Below are 21,252 nucleotides of genomic sequence, written 5' to 3'. Positions count from 1 at the left end.
CCTCGAGGCCCAGGAAGACACTGCCCTCCCATGCTGGTGCAGCAGTGGTGGTGATGGCACGGCGCCGGGTACTGCTGCTGCCGGCCTGCTGAGTGGGCTGGGGTGCCACTGGTGGGGGTGGGGTGCTGGCCGGGCCCTGAGCCCCTGCTCCCAGGACAGGTTGTACTGGTACCAAAGCCATGGTTGTGGCAGGAGCTGGTGTAGGTGGAAGGGGGTCCCTTGTCGGGGAGTTCTCTGGGGAGAACTGCAAGGGGGGTGTGCTGGGCATTTGTGGGGAGTGCAGTGCTTCAAAGTCTATCACCAGGTCTCCCTCCATACCAAGCCCTAGGGTGTTTACGTCCTCCTCCTCCTCGGCAGCCTGGCTGGTGCTCGGCCCTGCGAGTGCAGTGTCAGATGGTGTTGCTGCCTCTGTTGACGTAGTTTGTCCGCCTGATGGTGCCCCTAGGTACAAAGAAGCCGATGTATTACAGTCAGTACAATTAAAGCATTCCACATGTCCTTGCATCTCCTTAGACTGTGTTCCACTGTTTCCTGTCTTGTGATTCTGCACTGCCATAGTTTGCTAACTTCTGCTGACTACATGTACCATGATGCTTGTCTCTTGTATGTTGGTTACAGTACTGTGCTGGGGTTTGCCTATGCATTGTGTCTAATGGGGAGGTGTCTGGTAGGGTGTGTCATGATGCGCATGCTTCTTACCTGTAGCTGTAGCTCTGGCTGAGCTGTCCAGGGTCTCAATTCCAGTAACACTCTCCCTCTCAATGGTGGTGGACACCATTTCCTCGAGGTCTGTGAGGGGTGGCGCCGGGTTCCTGCCTCCACCTGTGACTCCAGCCTGCCTCTGGATCTCTGCCATCTTCCTTTTTGTGAGGCTGCGGATGTCGTAGAATCGCTTCTTGAGCTCATCCAGGGACCTGGGGGTGACACCCACAGCATTCACCTTTTGGGCGATTTCGCTCCAGATCCTCCTCTTGGTGCTGTCTGGCACATTGAGGGACAGCTTTCCAAATAGCTGGCGGTGCACCCTCACCACCTCCTCGACCAACACCTGCAGCTCGGTGGTGCTGAATCTAGGCTTCCTCTTCTGGGAGGACTTCTGGCTCTCGCTCTGGTTTGCCATGTTCTTCACTACAGTTCACAACCTCCTACTCCCACTGCTGCTAACTGTGAGTGTTCAGCTCAGGCTGGCTCTCCAGAAACTTCTTAATTAGCTGCACCTGCCAGGGTTGCCACTCCCTGTTTGGGTGGGGGAGGGGGAGCCACCTCATTGGCTGAATCGGCTTTTGCCGAATCAGCTTTTACCGATTCGGATATTACCGATTCGGTAAAATCCGATTCGGTATTATCCGATTTGGATTTTACCGAATCGGTTTCTTCAATGCATTCCTATGGGCTTTTTGGCCATGGGTGTGTTTTCATAGCTACGATTCTATAATTGCCGAATCGGATTTTACCAAATCGGCCATTTCCGAATCGGTGTTAGCCGATTCGGTACTTTCCGATTCGGTGTTGGCCGATTCGATACTTTCCGATTTGGTGTTAGCCGATTCGGTACTTTCCGATTCGGTCCGTGCCGAATCGGAACGTACCGATTCACATTACCGATGCCGACCGAATCGGTATTAATTCGCCTATTTTTTGCTACATCTCGTTTTCCGATTTCAGAATACCGATTCGGTCCGCCTCGGTATTTTGAAATCGGAAAATCCCTTTTACCTACATCGGGCCAATAGTGCCCTCGCCTTGTCATATATCTTATATATTAGATATTCACCCAAAAATAAATATTAGTCATCTTCACACATTGATAGAATCCTTTTGTTTATATATGAAACTTAAGGTCTGACATAGATTGCATCAAGATTCGACCCAATGCGGATAGACTGAGTTCCTGTTTGCTTCGTTTGTACTAGTAAGACCACACTGCTTGCATAACATGCTTTGCAGTCTACCTTAAGGACGAAAATACAAAGGGAAAAAACACCTTAGATAAAAGTAGTGAGACCCGTATGTTGAAGGCTTGACATTTTGTACTGCGAAGCTAAACATCGCTAAAAGAAAGGCTTTTTCATAGGAGCACGATGGAGCACTACTACTTAATGCAGCCTGTGAAAGGGATGAAAAAAGTTTTCCTGAAGGCAGCACTGCTTCAAAACCCATGTGAATGTTGAAATCAAACGTTAAAGAGAAGCTAATCACTTAGTGCAGAAATGCATGGATCAAAACAGTACATCACACACATATGAGAAATGGGAGGACGTCACAGAGATTATTTGCATTAATATTAGTGAGCTGCTGTTGTGTTGCAATATTGAAAGCACATGTCATCATTATCCATGAATATTATAGATTTAAACACATTTAGAATTTTGGAGGAATGGCTGTGCACTGTCAGTGACCTGGTCAAAGAGGGCATGAAACAGCTGGAACTGGATTGTATATTCAAAGCTGTTCCTAACAGGGGGCCCGGAGCCCCTTAAATATATTTCGCCCAGGGCCCCCAAAACCCTTAAGATGTCCCAGTTTGCCCACTCTTTTTGAAAAAAATTCTCACGGGGAGAACCCCCTGGAACCCCCCTAGGATTTTCAGGCTCGCCCCCTATGCTCGCTCACCACGGTGCACTCCCACACAAATGTTACGCCCTCACCATTTTCAAATGTCACCAGCCGCCACTGGTGTTAACCCTCCTTGGTCCTCCAGAAGGCCATTATTAGGGGAACCCGACACCCTGTACAGGGCTTTTGACCGGACAGGCAATCCTGTGACCTTCCATCCTCCAGTTCCAATTTTGAACTCCCATAACTAGCCTGAACATTCTGCTGTGATGTTGCTAACACCATTGCCTGCATGGCTACATTACATGATCGACCCACTACATCACACTCTCTCACAAGCACTCATTCAAGCATACCAAAAATGGAAATTACTGTCTACCTATAGCTTACACTAACTCAAACCCCTACAGGATTACCACTGCAGCTATACATCCCGTCCACGTATGGGAAACTGATTGAGACAATTCATGTGTGGAAATGGGTAGACAATTCTCAACTATTTTTTCGGAGTATAATTTAATGTTACTGTTTTTTTAACTTGCATGCACTTTTAGAGATAGCAAATAATATGGGGATCAGTCTTCACTTTCATCCAATGCGGCAACCCAGCCTTATATATTAAACATGCCCCCCTCCACACATGAAGATAAGAAACCCCAGATGCACTTGGGGTTCACCTGTGAGATGCAGCTTCAGTTCCAAAAGCTCAGAAGCCTTGGTGTCTTGTCTTTACTTGCTTCCCTCCTGACGGGCATAAACTGAGAAATACAGAGATGGTACAAGATTCTGACATTTCTTACTAAGAAGCATCCAAGTAGCATTCCATTCTATCATTTTTGCTCACCTGTCACATTACAGAATTAAATACACCCTAATGGAGTCTCAATGACAATAAAAATTGTGCTTCATTTGCAAGAACATTGTTACTGAGTAATAACTGACACACTATTGAGGAAGAATCCGAGCTAGGGACGGTTGGAGTTTAGCAATCTAGTTCCTTTTGAGAAAAAACTAACCCGAATGTGTAGGTCTTAGCCCTTTTTGGCTAAAGGCCCTAAAATTTTTGCTTTCCCCCTGGACCTTTTTTCTGACATGGTGTTGCCAACTTAGAAACTTTGGATACTTTGTTACTGCTAAAAAGTGTCAAAGTGTAAGTGTTCCCTGTATAAAGTAATGGTAATTGGTTGTCCATTATTGGTATGTTTGCCTTACTAGTAAAGTCCCGAGTACAGTGCACTATGTGCGCCAGGGCTGGTAATGCAAATGCTACTAGTGGGGCTGAAGCACTATTTGTGCCACCCACACAAGTAGCCTTAAAAACAGAACTCAGGTCTCCAATTGCAGGGCCTGTGCGCAGTTTATTAAACTGTCATGTTGTTCTGTCAAGTGCATTCACTTGCCAGACCTTACCCTTCCATTTCTAGGCACATCAGACACCCCCTATGGTAGGTCTAGGGTACCCCTTGGACAGGGTACAGTGCATGTGAAAGGTAGGACATGTACCAAGGTGTGTGTCATGTCATGACAGTGAAATAATCCCCATTTCGTTTTTCACTGTTGAAAGGCCATCTTGCCTTGCCCATAGGACAGAATGTGAAGGTTGTGTAATATGTTTTCCAGCCTATCTTCCTAAAACCTTAAGATGGAAAGGTGAAGTTCAGTATGCCTGAACTCACAATGTAATAATACATCTTTTTATGTAGGTGGTTTTTGCATTGTGTGTTCAGAAGCCACTTTTTTAGAAGTGGCTGAGTTTTTCTGCTCTATCATTTCTGTGTGTCTATTTTTTTTGTGTGTTTTTCTTCCTGGCTGTGGATTGACTGTCTGGATTTGAAAGCGATAGAATCTGGGGAATGTCTTGACCCAGGGAAGGAGGGGAGACAGCAACAGGCTGATCTGCAGCTGGAGTGTAGGGGGAGGCGAAGCCCGTAGAGGTGAAGAGGGCTTGGTTGCTGCTTTAAAACAATTGGCTCATCTCCTGCTGAGTGATTGAGAATCCAGACCCCACTAATCAAAGGAAGAAAGGTGTCACTGGCAGGGAGGCAGCCAGAACTGGTTTGAACAGGGGTCAGTGCCCCCTAAAGCACGAAGACTTCAAAGCCATTGAGGAGTATAACTATGAGAGCTGTAGCCCCTGAACTTTGGAGAACGTCTTGATCAAGTGTGAACAAGACTAGAGCTACTTCGTGGTCAAGAGGACCTTTGCCAAGGAAGAAACAACTGAAGAGACTGTAGGATAGGACTGACCCTTGCAGTGTGATCTGTGGCTGGCCTGCAGTTTGGTGTTCCAACAAAGGAAAGGCTAAAGGGTCTTTGTTGTGTGCTCCATCCCCCTGCTTGAAGGACTTCGCTGTGTGCTGTGTCCTGAAGGAACTTATCCCCAATGACCTGAGGTGAGCTGTCTCCCTGTTCTGAAACACCGGAACATAAATGTTTCCAGGAGAGTCTCAGCGGCACCGTGTGTGGCAGCCTGAGACCCTCGTAAGAACTGCCCTGTGATCGTAGGCGCCTGGCGTCAAAGTGAGTCCCAGCGGCACGGTGTGAGCGCGTGCTTTGTGCAGCCTGAACCCCTCTGTGAGGATTGCCCATTGATTGTGTGCACCGAAGTAAAGTGAGCTCAGTTACGCTTCACCCGTGATCTTCATGCAGCCTGAGACTTGTGTGTGGAGTGCCCACTAATCGTGCACCCAGAGTGAAGGAAGACGCAGCGAGGCTGTGTGCGAGTGCTTTGTTGCAGCCTGAGATCTTTGTAATTGAATTGGCCTGGACCGGCAGTCCCGGAGAAGCTGAGTTGCCAGCCCGAGCCGCCGTTGCCATTGCACAAAGCTGCATTGGAGGCCCAGCCACTGGATGGAGAGAGGAGAATGCGTTAGCGCCCCCCCCCCCAGGTAACTTGTTTCGACTCCTAGGGAGGTGCGCGGGGTCAGAAGGAGAAGCTCTCGGCCTCTCTCTCGTGTTGGCAGCGCGAGCCTCTGCTTCGGCTCGTATCGCGGCCCGTATTGCGAAGGGAGTGGCGGTACAGGGACCAGAGAGCAAAGCTGCACTTTGGGATTACATCGTACTGTGTTGGGGGCAACTGTGAGAGGCTGACCGCAGGTCGGACGGAGAGGCGGTAAGATGGCCCAAGGACCAGTGATTGGGGGCTGAGTGTATTACGCATTATTCCATTTCTGCAGAACGGAGTACCTGACTGGCGTATTACACATTGTATCATTTCTGCATAATGGAGTACCTGATTTGAGTACTACTCATTGCATTATTCCTGCATAAAGAATTTCCTGATCAGTGTATATGCATTGCCTTATTTTTGCATAACAACATATCTGGTGGTTGGATTACGCATTGCATTATTTTATCTTGCAAAGTGCCTGATTGATGCATTACGCATTGCATTCTTTTCATTGCAGAGTGTCTGATTGCTATGTTATGCATTACAGTATTTTACATTGCAAAACTACCTGATTCTAGCAATACGAGCTGTATGACATGATATTAGGAGTACAGGAGAATGTTTAGAAGTGCTCATTGACATCACTGCACTTTCAAGGGCTGGCTGGCTTAACAACCAGCCAGGAGAAATATTACACAACCTGAGTGAGACAGTTTGGGGTGAATAACAGTTATAATGAAGGAATCGGTTATGGTCCAGACAGGTTGCAGTTGCCTGGAGTGGTCCTGGTGGTGTATTTAGTTGAGTGTTGTGATTTTGAAGATGTAGTGCTGGAATATCAGAAAATAAAGAACGGGGAGGGGGGTGTGGCTTGGCGCCGAGCGAGCATGGCGTCTCTTGGGTGAGCGCTCGAACGACGAAAGCGGGACCCGCAAACTGAGATGCCGCTTTCTTCCATGGGCAACTAAAAGCACTGTCGGAAGGAGGAGGGAATGTCCTGAGGCCTTTTTCGACGCCTGTAGAGGCGAATTCTTCACTTAAATCAGCAGAGTGAGCCCGGTCTTATTAATGCTTGGCGTTTGTGTAATCCGACAACTAAAGAGTTTACTTTTTATTCCACTTCTCACCACTCTCTCACCACTCTCAATCACGTATTGATTATATTTTTGCATCTCATCACATTTCCCAGACTCTCACCCACGCAGAAATTGGTCCCATTTTATTATCTGATCACGCTCCCATTAACATTGATTTTCTGCCCAAACTTACTGGACTGAAGTGATGGCGCTTCAATAATACTTCACTTTTAGATCCAAACTTAACGTCTCCTTTATTGATTTTTTCAACAAATATTTTGAGTTTAATGACACGCCCTCTATTCCCAAACATACTATTTGGGATGCACTTAAGGTTGCAGCTAGGGACTTCATAATTGGTTAAGTGGCCAAGAAATGGAAGATTGCTCGTAAGTCCAGCAGTGATCTTCTACAAACAATCAATAGACTGGAACACTCCTATTATACATCTCACTCACAGGATAGTTTGTCGGCTCTTATCGACGCCAATATGGAATTTAACAAAAATCCACAGAAGATGCATCTTTATATTTGTTGAAATCTAGTTCAAAATTTTATGTTGGAAAGAACAAAGCGGGAACAATTTTAGCCAACTGTTTGAAAGTTAAACATAATAAGTTGAATATTGAATCTGTTTTTGATGATAACTCTGTTCTTAAACATAACAATGTTGATATTTTAGAAGAATTGTCCCATTTTTACACTACCATTTACTCTTCTGCAACTCAACCTTCTGCTCATTCTTTATCTAATTTTTTCTCTGATATACAACAACCTCACCACTTTCCTATTGATTTAGCTTCCTTAGAATCAGACATATCTCAACAAGAATTATTATAACTGCATTTAATCACCTTAAGAAAGATAAAGCCCCTGGTCCGGATGGGTTTACAGTTGAATTTTGCCTTCAATTTTCTAAATTACTATTGCCTAAACTACATTCTCTCATAGACTCATTCATTACCCTTGGCAGTTCTTCAGGTACCTTTTCCGATGCTCATATTTGTATAATACCTAAAGAAGGGAACGATGTCCGATATTGCAAAAATTATAGGCCCATCTCTTTAGTCAACATTGACAATAAGATATATGCTTATATGCTAAATTATTTGCTGCAAGGCTAGACCCATTCTTAACTGACTTATTAGGACCAGAACAATCTGGATTTGTTAAAGGGCGTTTTATCCCTGATAATACTAGACTTTTGTTTAATGTTTTATCTAAATCTCCACGTTTTCAACATGGACCTATCTTTTCTCTGTCCTAAAATGGTTTGGTTTTGGTGCTAAATTTATTTCTTTAATTTCCTTTCTTTATTCTAACCCAAGAGCAGCAGTTTGTGCTAATGGTTTAGTTTCTTCTTTTTTCAATTTAGGTAGAGGAGTTCGACAGGGATGCCCTCTCTCCCCATTTCTGTTTAATTTAGCTCTAGATCCCTTTTTAGCCAAGCTTCGTCAAAATCCTAACATCCATGGATTTCAGACACCGCAGTCCCACATTAAACTTGCTGCTTATGCAGATGACATTTTGCTTTTTATGTCCAACCCTACTATCTCTATCCCTGCTTTCCTTGAAGAAGTGCGTGAATATTCATTGATTTCTGGCTATAAACTCAATAATGACAAATGCGAAATTTTACCCTTAACAAAATTTACATTTAAACCTGACTTTAGTGCTTCCAATTTTACTTGGAATCCTTCTCATATCAAATACCTAGGATTACATGTTACACCCTCAATTTTAGATACAGTCTCACTCTGTCTTAACAAATGTACGCAGAAACTTTCAGATCTCACAACTAGATGGCATCCTCTCTATCTTTCATGGTCGGGACACCTCGATACTATTAAGATGGTGCTATCCCCCATTGTTCTTTATACGATCTCCAACATACCAGTCCCTATTCCCACAAAGTTCTTTAGGAACGTTAACCCTATTCTCTCTTCCTTTCTTTGGCTGGGTAAAAAATCTCGTATGTCTCTTTTCAGATTAACCCTTCCCAAGTCAGAAGGTGGTGTCAATTTTACGGACTTTCCAGCAAACCACAAGGCTTTCCTTCTACGGCAGGCTTCTTTTTGGTTGCGAGACCCTGATGATGCTTGTCCCCTATTGGTAACGATAGAACGCCTCTCACTTTCCCCTTTTACCTTTACTGAGTATCTTTCTTTCTCTTGTAATCCACAGTTCCTTTCCACTCCTATACATAGATTTTCTACCAAATTACTCTTGTCTTCTACCCCCACCCTTCCCACCACGGTTGCTGATTTTCTAAACACAACCATCTGGCATAATAGGAGTCTCCTTGTAAATAATAAACCCTTCAATTGGAAATCTTGGAGGCAGAAAGGACTAATCTTGGTCTCTCAATTTATCTCTAATTCTACCTTCCTACCTATTTCAACACTTAGTCAATCTTTTAATCTTCCAGCTTCTTTCGCCCGTAATTACCTTACACTTTGAGTAAGACGTTTTCCATAGTCCCGGACCTTTGTTTGTCTTGCTCTTCGCCACACGCAACTTTATTTCATATGTTATTTTCTTGCAACATCATTCCTGTGTTTTGGAAGCAAATCTGGGCCCAAATTAATGCCATTTTCCACACTCAATTTCCTTTCTCTTTCACTCATATTTTTTAGGGAGTTTATCTCCTTGTTGGGAACATAATACACCAAATTTTCAAATTATCGAGTAACTGATAGCTGTTGCTTTTCAACAGATTGCTGCTAACTGGAAATTTTTTACAAATATCTCTTTTAGAGCATGGTGGTATAATGTCTGTCATAATCATAGAACGGATACTGCTTTTGTTTTTCCTCTTCACATGTCAATGAAACGGAGTAATTTGTGGCTTCCTATAACGTTGTACCTTGATGCATCTGCTATGCGTTCATTTCATTTATGTCCCTCTCAGCAAGAAGTCTCCAAACCCCCTTGAATTGGCCTTGATGCTCCTCTGTATTCCACTTTTTTTATCATGTTTTCTTATTACTCATTTTATTTTCTTCCTATTGTTAGCCTCTTTTGTCTCTCTACAGTCTACTCTGCAGATTCTTATAGTTGCAATGCTTATTTGACCATCATTTTTTTTATTTTATATTGCTGTTATTTATTATGTTGACACCTTTTTCTTGATCAATGAACTTCTTTATGAACTTAAAAAAAAAAGAAAATTAAAAAACGTGTTTTTATCTATGATGCTACACACTAGATTAGTGCGGCTTTATAGTGCTGTAAAGAACAGACGCTAGCTACTATTACTTAATTCATGGTTCTCAGTTTGCCAACCTCCAGACTCGGGCATACTAATATTCAAACGTGTGACCTACCAGTGACCACTCTCTGACATAGGTGACCAATCATCTGACTGAGTTATCCCTCCAGCAAGGTGGGGCTTATCATAAGAAAAACCGTCCGTAGTTATTTGATTTGGTCAATTTAGAGGTTAAGTGATTGCTTTTTATTGTTTTGAGGTGAGTAAAATATAGTGCTCGATGTTTTTCGCGTGCTTGAGTTTTCTTCAAGGTGATTGTTCTGCAGTGTTGTTCTTTAAGTGCGGTAAGAGAGCGAGAGATCCTGTTCTCTTCTTGTGGTTGGCGCTATTGGCGAATCATGGGGGCACACGGACACCATTCGCAAAATGTTCTCTTCGTTCCATTATAAAGCCCTCTTCCCTCCAACACATTGAAAGCTATTTACACCCTTAAAGTAAATCACGAATTAGGTCATCCTTTGTTCTGTAACTGAATACATATGTGGATCAGCAGGCGACCAGTCTGAATTTACAGATATTTCTTTATTTTGCAGGCACACCGGGATTTCTATGAGTCGTTATTCGCTGCATGCAGTACCTCTCCCAGGACACTCATGCACTTGGCCAGATGTGCGGTTCGATCATCTTTGTGGAACAGATGCCACCCAGTAATTCCTCAACTTTGTTTACCACCTGCTATTAAAAGATACCTACTTTTGGAACCTGAGGGAGTCATCTACTAAACTCATCACTTGCCTTTGGCCCTGGTGGGTGAACATAACAGATCACAATTTTGCACACAATCTTGAAAATAAGAATGGGAAGATTTTACAAAAACCCGCATCTTTGAGATGCACATTGATTCCATGTGAACCATTCATCGAGTGCCCCAGTTGGGACAGACCTCCGCCAATGCTCATTTGGTGTTCGAGGACAACACAGTTTGTATTTGCTTAGCAATGTTCCTCTGCCACATGACTTATTTTAGGAACTCAAGCAGATCATTTGCATGGTGCAAAGTACCAATGTCATTCATGAATGTTCATTTCCAGTTATAGCTCTAATATAAGTGTCTATATGTGGGCCTCATTGCATAACTAACACAAAAGCCTTCAAATGCAATTTTCAAACCAATAGTAAAAGGTGTGAGATATGTCTCTGTAACAGTAAAGAATACAAAGAGTTTCGCTGTTTCAGTTCTCAAAGTGAAACATCAACAGTTATCTAAAGACAAGCAGGTACACAGTCTATTAGGTTGGCTCGAGGAGGGCAATGTATATAAAAAATATCAGGACGATGTATGTGCCGGCTGAACTAAAAACTGCATAAACGACCATGCTGCAACAATGGTGATACATGCTGACCACCAGGTTTTTTTCACGGAAAGTATTGTATGGAAAATACATGATGGTGTAAATGAGAACTCTCTGTGTTTAAAGTGGTATACTTATTGTGCAAGAGAAAAGTTTTCCAAGAACGTTTTGGGGTAGAGCAAGGGAAGGTACAGAAATGGTTGTGAACAAGGCATGGCTGGTGCAAGTCATATTCACATGAATCAATTAAGCAGCACAGGAAGACAGTTGCAGTTCATTGGGGTAAGGTAGTATTTTCTTTGAGAAGCCCAGTAAACTAGTGGTTACAATGCAGTGATGCACTGCTTGAAGAATGGGTCTACAGTTCCTTTTGGACGTGGCAAAGAGATGGAACCTTCCAGATCTGGACTGGGATGAAGTTCCAGGTTTTCGTTTCATATCAGAAAACCTGACATCTTGACTTCTTGTCCCTCCAATTTCTGATCTAAAATCTCACAATTTTGCTACTGTAGGTGTTCCATGATCTGCCAGATATCTGATTCTTGGTTCTGGTGTTTAGCTTGAGATGACTGACTTGTAGGTGATGCAGTAGGTCTTTGATATGATGTGGTGGACAAATGTTCTCTCAGGATTGATGTGACTTGGTTGTACTTCTGAATACTTTGTATAAGGTGGACATCAGCATGGACAACCCTCTTATGGCTGGTGAGGCGGATGTGTGTGTCAAAGTCACTGGTTAATAGGTTGTTATCACCATTGAGATGGGACCAGGTAAATTCTTGGACAGCAGCTCTGAAGTGAAGTCCCAATAGAAGGCCTTCATGTGCTAGCAGTAGATAGTTTTTAATACATATGAGATTTGAGACCAGAAGCTGGGCTTGGTTTATATGGAAAAAGTCAGAGGTTTGGCTTTGTCAGTGATATATGGGTCAGAGCTAGATGATTCACTGTTGAGAATCAAACATACACTTCTTGATTGGTGTAATTGGCGATAAGCCAAAGTTCTGTTTTTATTGGGTTGAGTTTGAGGTAGGTAGTTGACTTCCAAGCTTAAATTGTTGCATAACACTCCTTGACTGTCAGTCCCAACAAAGACTTTCAGGCAGAGTTGGGTGTCATCTGCACACTAATGGATTCTTATATCCTCTTTAGCCAGGTGAACGCTAAGGGACCGATACACAGGTGGAATATCACTGACAGAGAATGGGCCACAACTGAATGACATGGTAGGGTTAGATTAGTTCATATCTGGAAGATATAATCTGGATAAAATGAGCTTTAGTCTTTGGTTAGTATTGAAGCTTTCTGGAGCTAATAGGGTTGAGCATGGGTTAGTGGTTAATAATGTTAAAGGCCACAGAGACAACAAGCCGGACAAGGACACAGGTTGCTGTTAATGGTGATTCTATGTCAATCATTAGCGACTTCAGGGGGTGACATCTCTGTCCTCGATACTGGCTTGTAGGAGGCAGTTGCTCTTTATTTTCTGTGCTGACTTGCTATATCCTTACTGTTGATCTTTCTAAGAAATGGCTGCTGCATAATTGGATAGTAATTTACCACATCGTCATGTCTCAGTTTAGGCTTTTTGAGCAGTGGTAGAGTTTGTACAGTTTTGAGGGAGTTATTCAGGGTGGAATGGTGTGGGAGGGGCTGGCGATGCTGCAAAGTGGCTTAAGGGCTGATTTGTCAATGTCCTTCAATCATGATTTGTTTAAATATCTTTTTATTGAAGAATATATAAGACAAACACACAATTGAAACAATAAAGCAAGGTGAGAAAAGCCATGTTTAGAACCTTAAGATTCCACAAGTGAATAGTGAAGTCTCTCTTGGGCGGTGGGGGGTATGGGATACCATGGGAAAATTCATGTGGCTGATAATGGAGGAAGGAATGGAAAGTGTGGTGGAGGATTTTATTTGGAACTACTGGGAGAAAGAATGATTTAGCAAGAAAAGTTGGGGCACATAGTCAAGAACGGTTATTGGGTAGAGAGAAAAGAAAGAAAAAAGAACATCTCAAGACACATGGGGTGGAGTCAATTCAATTCAATTCAAATCATGAAGCTTTATTCGGCACATATAAATGACCATAAAAGCACAAGGATAAAATACCATGAATAATACATGCAATAAATTTCAGAATAAAAAGACAACCAGAGAGTTAGCAGACATAACTCTTAAAAACACATACTTTTCCTGGCATTGATAGACTGATTTAAAAACGTGGCTGTATAAAAACAAATATCAGCGGATTGCAGGTTAAAAATTAAACTCATAGCCTGATTAACTGTACGTACACCATATTTAACAAACATGGGTTTCAGATAAGCAGTACGAAAATTCATGTACAGTTTACAAAACAATAAAAAGTTCAAGGTGCTCTGCTTGGATATACCATCACATAAACAAGGCCCAGTAGTGTGCTTCTTAAGAATCGGAAGCGCCACCAAATGGTGTGCTACACCAAACCTTAATCTGGTCAGTACGAACTTATGCGATGGCCTTGTCACCATTGCTAAGTAGTTCACAAATCCCTCGCCAACCTTATAAGTGCTGTAAAACAAGACAGTGGATAAAGATCCATTTGCTAGTGCCCGCTTCCTCGCTCTAAAAGTCAGGAAATTGTTTTTCAGTTCTGCTTTAGAAATCAGGGATGGTGCATTAGGGTCACTCAATACATTAAAATTAAATATCTCAGAAAAACAGACAACCACGTATTTTAGCCAGGGAATATTAAGGTGTTTATCCAAAGAGAGACAATCCTCAATTATAGATCTATTAAAAGACTTTTCTTCTTGTAGCCAAATGGATCGCCAAGTCATAAGTGGCCTCAAGGATAATAGATCAATCAGGTAGTTAATATCCAATTCCCAATGGATTAGCTCAGTTGGGGCAGACGGAGGTAAAGCCAATAGTTTTTTAAGAAAACGGTTTTCCTCCTGCTGCAGATAATGGTCACATTTGTGGCCCCAAACACCCACCCCATAAAGTGCAATAGTGACACATCTTGCTTGATAAATAGTGAGCATGTCCCTGGTGCGGCGATCCCCGACCTTTGCCGCAAACCTAAAAACCCCGTGAGCGTTTTTAGCCATCTTGTTACGGATATTGTTAAATTCGTTCAGCCATTTTCTATCTTTGGAGAAGGTTATACCAAGGTAACAAAATGTGTTTACATGTTGCACCTTGTCACCGTCAATAAAAAAGGAATTAAAAAATTAGCTTTTGGCCCCACAGGTCATGGTATGGGTTTTCTCTTTATTAATAATTAGTTTTCTTTCTTTTATAAAGATGGAGAATCTATTGATCAAATGCCTCAGTCCCAAAGGGGTTCTTGAGAGCAATACAGCGTCATCGGCGTATAGTAACACCGGCACAGGGACACCTTTGATCTTAGGGGCATCTGCATTTACATTTTTTAAAATAGCATCAATGTCATTAATAAATAAAATAAAAAGGAGGGGGCAAGTACACAGCCCTGCCTTATCCCTCTCTTAACTCTAAATTTCGGAGTGCATTCCCCACTGGGTTATTGGGTAGAGAGAAAAGAAAGAAAAAAGAATATCACAAGACACATGGGGTGGAGTCTGTCTTAGTTGAGTGGGATAAGGTTGGGAGAATGGGTCAACAAAAGCAATGGTAGTTGTATCCCAATGGGGTTATTTCCTTCAATATTGATGATGGAATCACGTCATATTTATATGAGTTAGCTCTAAGTCAGTGGAAGGGATTTGGCAAGAACGGTGTTCAATGAGGTGTATTTGGAGGCATTGTGATATGTGATCAATATGGTGATATCTGATGATTCTGTCTAATTTTATCGATCTTGCATTTAAAGACATTATTTATTGTGCACGCTTATCCTTTGAATGATTTAGATCCAGTGGGAGGTTCAAACAGAGCTTAGTGGCTCTCATCTTTAATGGTTTGTTTGCAGTTGGTTACCCTTTTGTGTAGAGGATAGCCATCACACACAGTGTATGTCTTACGTTAAGGATAAGGATCTCAACATTGCCATCAGGATGACTCTTAAGGATTTCAGGTTTGTGTGGAGTGGCATGTCTAAAAATGTCTTCCATTGTCTGATCAGCTGCTTTTTTTAACTTCATTTGTACAAGTTGTATGCATAAGAAGGAGTAGATTGAAAGCAGTGACTTCCTGGCTATCCAATAAATGTTTCTTTTGGCGGCTGACAGGTGAGGTTAGTGACGGTTGCAAAAACAAAGCTGAGATTGTTTCCTTTGTTGTGTTTGCATTGCAAAATGGTAAATAATGGCAATGGTGTCTGATATATCAAAGAGGGCATCCCTAAGGGCTGTTGTCGATGCATTGCCTGGGAGGTTGACGTTTCTGAGAAATATACTATTGTTCATATAGCTATTCGAGGTCATTGTGAAGAGGTCAGACATCTTTTATATGAAAGCTGGTTTGGATCTGAGCCGTTAGCGGATCGGAAGAAAGGAGACATTGTGCATTGAAAATTAACCTTGTGCAACTGAAGGATGTTTATGGCTACAGAGTGCAGGGCCTGGTCTTCTGTGAACAGTGGTGTTACATCATCCTGGTCTGTTTGGAGGCTCACTGTGCAAGATACTGTAGTCTTCTAGGACATCAATGATAGGTATAACGGTTGTGAAGAGCCAGGTTTCTGTAAGGAAAAGGGAAATGCATTTCTGTGTACAAAAGAAGGTTGAAAGTCCTGAATTCTTAGCTGCACAGTGATTACTAAACATCACAAATCAAAGGAGGCATTCAGTATATTTATTATGTCATGTAGTAAGTGGACCCTATGAAGGGTAGAAAGGTTAGTGGTATTTGGGGGGAACTGAGTGGTTATGTTGTTTGGCTCTGCATGGTATGGTTGAGATGGAGCAAGGAGGGGCAGCTATGTTGATGAGTTCTACTGAGATGCTCTGTGGAGTGAGAAGTATGCTGGCCCTTTGTTATTGTCAAGTTCAGTAGGGCTGGACAGTTGGTGCTCTTGACAAGGGTTGCACTTTGCTATAGATGCGTGGGTGAGGGATTCTCTAGAGGATTTACAAATATAGCTGGAATCTTGTCATATCTTGATGGGCTAGTGTTTGATCGGAATTCAGAAGTTAACCTGAACCAGCTTCCAATCCCTTGCTAAGGAAAAGAGGGCTAGGAGGGATTGGTGATCTTGTCAAACTAGATGTCAGGCTAAATGCAAGGCTGAAATGTCAAACATTTGGCTCAACAGGAACATCCAAAATGTACAAATATGATAATTTTTATTGCAACACGCAGTGATTCTCTTAAAAGCAATAAGGTTCTAAAGACAATGCAATGCAATACATTATTGGAAATGTAAAGATCAAAAATGTGATTTAGGTTCAGGTTTGTTTTTATTGTTGCACCAAAACACATACACAAGGCTTCATGGAGTAAGCCATGTATCAGTTATATTGATATCAATCCTTAGTAGAACAACTATTTTAGCCCACCCCACCCTCCCTACCACCCTACACTCACAGCCATGTCTGAATATAAAGAGCATGAACAAAAGAGGAATGAACTACGGGGTTAGGTCCTCCTTCTCTGGTAGACAAATCAATTTGGTCAAACGGAGCAATCTCAGGTAGCGGTAGTTAACTCTCTAAATTCCTCTGAGAAGAGGGATTTATATGGATGCCACAAACCTCTGTATATATCCACCTTGGGCAATCAGTGTCATTGTCAATCTCTCCCTTCCCAGTATGTGCCAAATGTGATGAAGCCATCCTAAATGTGACAGCAGCAGCGGACCGTAGCAGGTAAGAACAGTGAGGCAGTGGTGCCGGGTTGGGAGGGGATTTGACAGACTACCATAAGGGAAAATTGAATATATAATGAATTTTCCTCGTCTGTCAAAATCCCACCCCCACCCGGCCCCACCGCTCTTATCTGCACGGAACGCTGCTTTGTGGTAGCCTCTCTGTCCTCCAATGTGTCAATATCATCTGGTGCGCCGCTCCGAGTGCCAAGCTAATGTGACGGACCCTGTGTGATGTGAATGGATATGTAAGGGCATTGGGAAGTCCCAAAATAGTATAAGCTGGAAAGAGGGGAATTTAGGTTTGGAGGTGTTTATCAATATCAGTCAAAATGTTATCCCATAAGCGTGCTAGCTTGGACTATCCCACAGGATATGGATGAGCGTGCCTTTGGCTCTGCAGTGCCACCAGCAGTCATCACTATGGGACGGGTTACCCCTATGTAACCTAGCGGTGGTCAAGTACCAATATTTTACTATTTTGGTGTCCATCTCCTTGCTTGATATATTACGTGATGAATGTTGCGCCCTGTAATATATATCTTGCTACTCCTTGTGGGTCAGCTGTCTCCCCAGCTCCACTTCCCAGCGTAACAGGTCAGGGGACTTCAGCCAAGGTGCAGCCAGGAGAATAATTGCATAGAAGTCAGAGATAAGGTGTTTATCACTTTGTTTGGGGAGAAGTCATTTTCCGAACTTTGGCAAGTTTCTCTACGCACCTACTCTAACCGGTGGATGCATAATCCAATGTCTGATTTAGAGATAGTGCAGCCTTTCACTTTCAGGTATCACAAAGTCTTCCTTGAGCCTATCAAAGGGTAGGTGGCCTTCCTTAGTGTCAGGCAGCTTCCTGCCAAACTCTGAATATCGACTGGACAAGTCCCTATGTGAAGGCCGGATTCCCCACCACTGGGATCAAGGGGGAGGTGATCGTTGAGATACTCCCACATGTCACCTGCCCATCCCATGTCCTCAGAATCGAACCGGTTATCAGGGACTGGCAAAGGCATAATGGGCTGTGTGCTCGAAGTAGAAACAGAATCTTCCCTAGTGGGGTACCAGCAACTGCCCAGTCCATAAACAACCATGGCTTCTCTGACTCCACCCAACACCACTCAACCCTGTAGCGAAGATGGGACACTTTATACTAATGGAGTAGGCTCGGGACACCCAAGCCCACTTCCACAGTATAAAAGAACAGTGGTCTTCAAACCAAAAATTCACGATCTCAGAATTAATCTCCAATTCTTAATTACGAGCAGAACATGAATTTGTGCTCCTCATAAATAATAGTACTTCAATATAATAATTTACCACAGTATGCATGAAAGAATGTGCAGAGTATAATCTTCATATGTAACAAAACCAATTTATTTACATCAATGGATTTAAATGACTGTACATTTTGTGGTTGCTCCAGAGGGGAACGTGCAAAAAAAGGGGTGCTCGAAGGTAAGTGGGTGGGGGAATTATTTTCCTGAGTGAAGAAAGGAGTAGAGAAATTCGGTGAGATTAATAAGATTTATCAATCTTGGTGTTCTGTTGCAATGCTATTTTACATGGTCTATTTACATTGATAAGTACAATCACAGATTGTAATCATCTGTGGCACGTAGTAGGGATAGTAAGGCTGGGTCCCGGTACAGGAAAATATGGTTGCCGATGTTTCAACTCGACTTGTGGCATGTAGGATGTTTAAGTCTTGCCTGCGAGTCTTCCTCAGGACGGGATTAGTGGGGAAGGTGGGGGGCAACTAACCCTGGTTGAATGTATCTTATCCGCTCGTGGTTCTATGCGGGAGTGTAGTGCCGTATCCTGGCTTAAATTGAAGGTAGTCGGAAGCCCATCCAGGGTTAGTCCGCTGTGCAAATCAAATGTACACTTTCTTGTGCTCAAAAGATCCACGCAGTAAATGAGACCACAGAAGGGCGCCAGCTGAGCTATTTCTTCATGCGATGGTGCCAATCAGCCCAGACAAAGCCCTGTATCAGGTGCTGTAAGGAGGATATCATTCCTGGCCGAGGCCGTAAGAGGTTAGTCTAGAAAATGAAAATAATCCTGGTAGCATTGTCATTTTTAGAGCCGCCACTCGACCCAGCAATGACAGGGTGGAGGGTCTCCAGCACACTATATCAGCTCTCACCCGCTGAAGAAGGTGTTGGTAGGTAATCATTTTGACCTCCTCCAGTTTGCATCAGAGGGGTACCCAAATGAGGGATGGACCCAGACGCCCATTGTAACAAGTAGGTTTGTGTTAGGTGGGTCATCGTTTAATGGGGGACAAGGATATTAAAGGGCCTGAAACTTGTGGAGGATTATCCGGAAACCTGAGGCCTCTCCACAGTCACTCATCTCTTCCAAGAAGCTCGGCAGGGCATTTTGGGGGTTGTCATATTCTACGATAACATTATCTGTGTATAAGCTAATCAGTGTTCCTCCCCCCTGAAATGTACTCCGGTGATAGCTGGGTGAAACCTTACAGTATGTGTGAATGGCTCCATGTAGAGCGCAAACAACAGGGTCACAATGGGCACTCCTGTTGTGTGCCCCTCCATATTGGGAAGAGTGTGGAACTCCGTCCATTAACTCTAACGATTGCGCTTGGTTCCGCTTAGTTGCTTAAGACACAGGCCCAGGACTGCTCCCCGAAACCAAAATGGGCCAAGTTCTCCACCAAGTGAGGCCAGTGAACATGATCAAAGGCCTTCTCGGCATCGATGGTTCGGAGCATTATCTTCCTTTTGGAGCAGTTTGCCTTATTTATGAGGTCAAGGATCCTCTTTGTGTTATCCACCCATTGTCTCTGAGGAATAAGGGCTGCCTGGTCCGGGGCCATCAGTCCTGGCATCAAGGGGTTGAGTCGAGCCACCAGAACACCAATAAGTTGCTTAGCATCTCCATTTAGCAGTGAAATAAGTTGATATGACGTACACTGGTGGCTGGCCTTGCCGTGTTTAGGGATGACCACAATCGATGCCTCCATCATCGAGGGCAGGAGTGACGCTGAGGTAGTGATGGAATTGAAAAGTTTCGTGAAGAGGGGGGCTGATACGTTGCAGAAGGTGTTAGAAAAAAGCGTTGAGATTCCATCCGGGCGCTGGGATTCCAGAAGCTTTTATCTGGTAATGGCAGTTATAACCTCCTCTATGCGTATCGGTTGATCAAACACCATCCTCTGCATTTCATTCAGGTGGGTTGTCTTTGCGCGGTAGCGGTAAAGGGCCAGATTGTCGGGCGGGCAAGAAGTGCTCTGACTAGAGATTTTTATAAAAGTCCCTGAACCTGAAAGTAATGGGACATCCCCTTTAACAACCACTCCCTCTTCCGTCACCAGGAACTCGACCCATGCAGCTTGTCATTGTGCTGCAAGTTTATTTTCCAGTTACCTCCCACATCTATTATCCTCCACATAGAAGGAGTGCTTCAGATGAAGTAAGGAATACTCAGCCCTGTCAAGGACTAACCCTGCCAATTGTTTCCTGGTGGCTTCTACTTGATGCCGAATCCTGGGGACCCCAGTGCGGTGGTGAACACATTCTAGCTTGCGTACCTGTTGTTGTAATTGCTCTCTTTTGAGCTTCCTCAGCTTGTTATCTGCCACTGAGATTGCGAGAAACTCACCCCTGGTGATTACTTCTAGAGCATTCCACATCAGTGACACAGAAACATCAGGATTATCTTGATGTTAAGGTAATCAATAATGACCTTTCTTATTTGCTGGACCACAGCTGGACACTGCAGGAAGGATCCCTCAAGTGCAAGGCCTAGGGTCAGCATCGCTTTACAGTAACTGTATCTCTATTGAAATGGTAGAATGGTCCGAAAAGGACCATGGCTCTATTACTACCAATTTGATAACAAATACATGGATAAGGGACCCCCTCTATTACATAATTTTATGGCCAGGGAAAAGAGGTGACAATATCAAACAGTAATCCAAGACGTTCCCATGTGGCCTTACCAAAACTTCTTTAGTTGGTATTACTCAAAAACTTTCAAGAGGCTAATACTTTTGATCGATACAGGTACACTTAGATCAAAATATATTTCATATTTGTATTCATTTTTTAGCATATATATCAGCATGACTTCTCAAATTCATTTACATTCTTCAATATATTATTTTTTACATTTGTGTAGAGTTTTTGTATATATAAAAACATTTATCTCATTTTGTGCATAATTTAGAGATCTGACAAAAAAATGAATTGTCTCTTAAAAAACTACTAACTGAAGCCCAAAGAAAACCACGCCCTAATACCACACATACACTACTCACTCATACGACTACACACACATCTTTTGGAAAAACAAAACAAGCTCTTTTTCTGGGTTAAAATTTCAGGGGGCCCCTGGCAGGTCCTCCCTAGATGCTGATGTAGAAAGAGGGG

General features: G+C 43.1%; 1 protein-coding gene across 1 annotated transcript in view; it reads left to right on the top strand.

The window, feature by feature from the left end:
* The window catches only part of ASB4 (ankyrin repeat and SOCS box containing 4), a 318,258-nt gene extending 305,933 nt beyond the window's left edge, over nucleotides 1-12,325 (top strand). The window contains exon 5 of the mRNA XM_086940001.1: nucleotides 10,327-12,325. Coding sequence (XP_086796127.1) covers nucleotides 10,327-10,515 — 189 coding nt within the window. The 3' untranslated portion in view covers nucleotides 10,516-12,325. The remainder of the gene's footprint in view (nucleotides 1-10,326) is intronic.
* The last annotated feature ends 8,927 nt before the right edge of the window (nucleotides 12,326-21,252 follow it).

The sequence above is a fragment of the Lissotriton vulgaris genome, chromosome 10 (assembly GCF_964263255.1).
Source record: "Lissotriton vulgaris chromosome 10, aLisVul1.2, whole genome shotgun sequence".
Taxonomy (NCBI): Eukaryota; Metazoa; Chordata; class Amphibia; order Caudata; family Salamandridae; genus Lissotriton; species Lissotriton vulgaris.
This window is presented reverse-complemented; position numbering and strand designations above follow the sequence as displayed.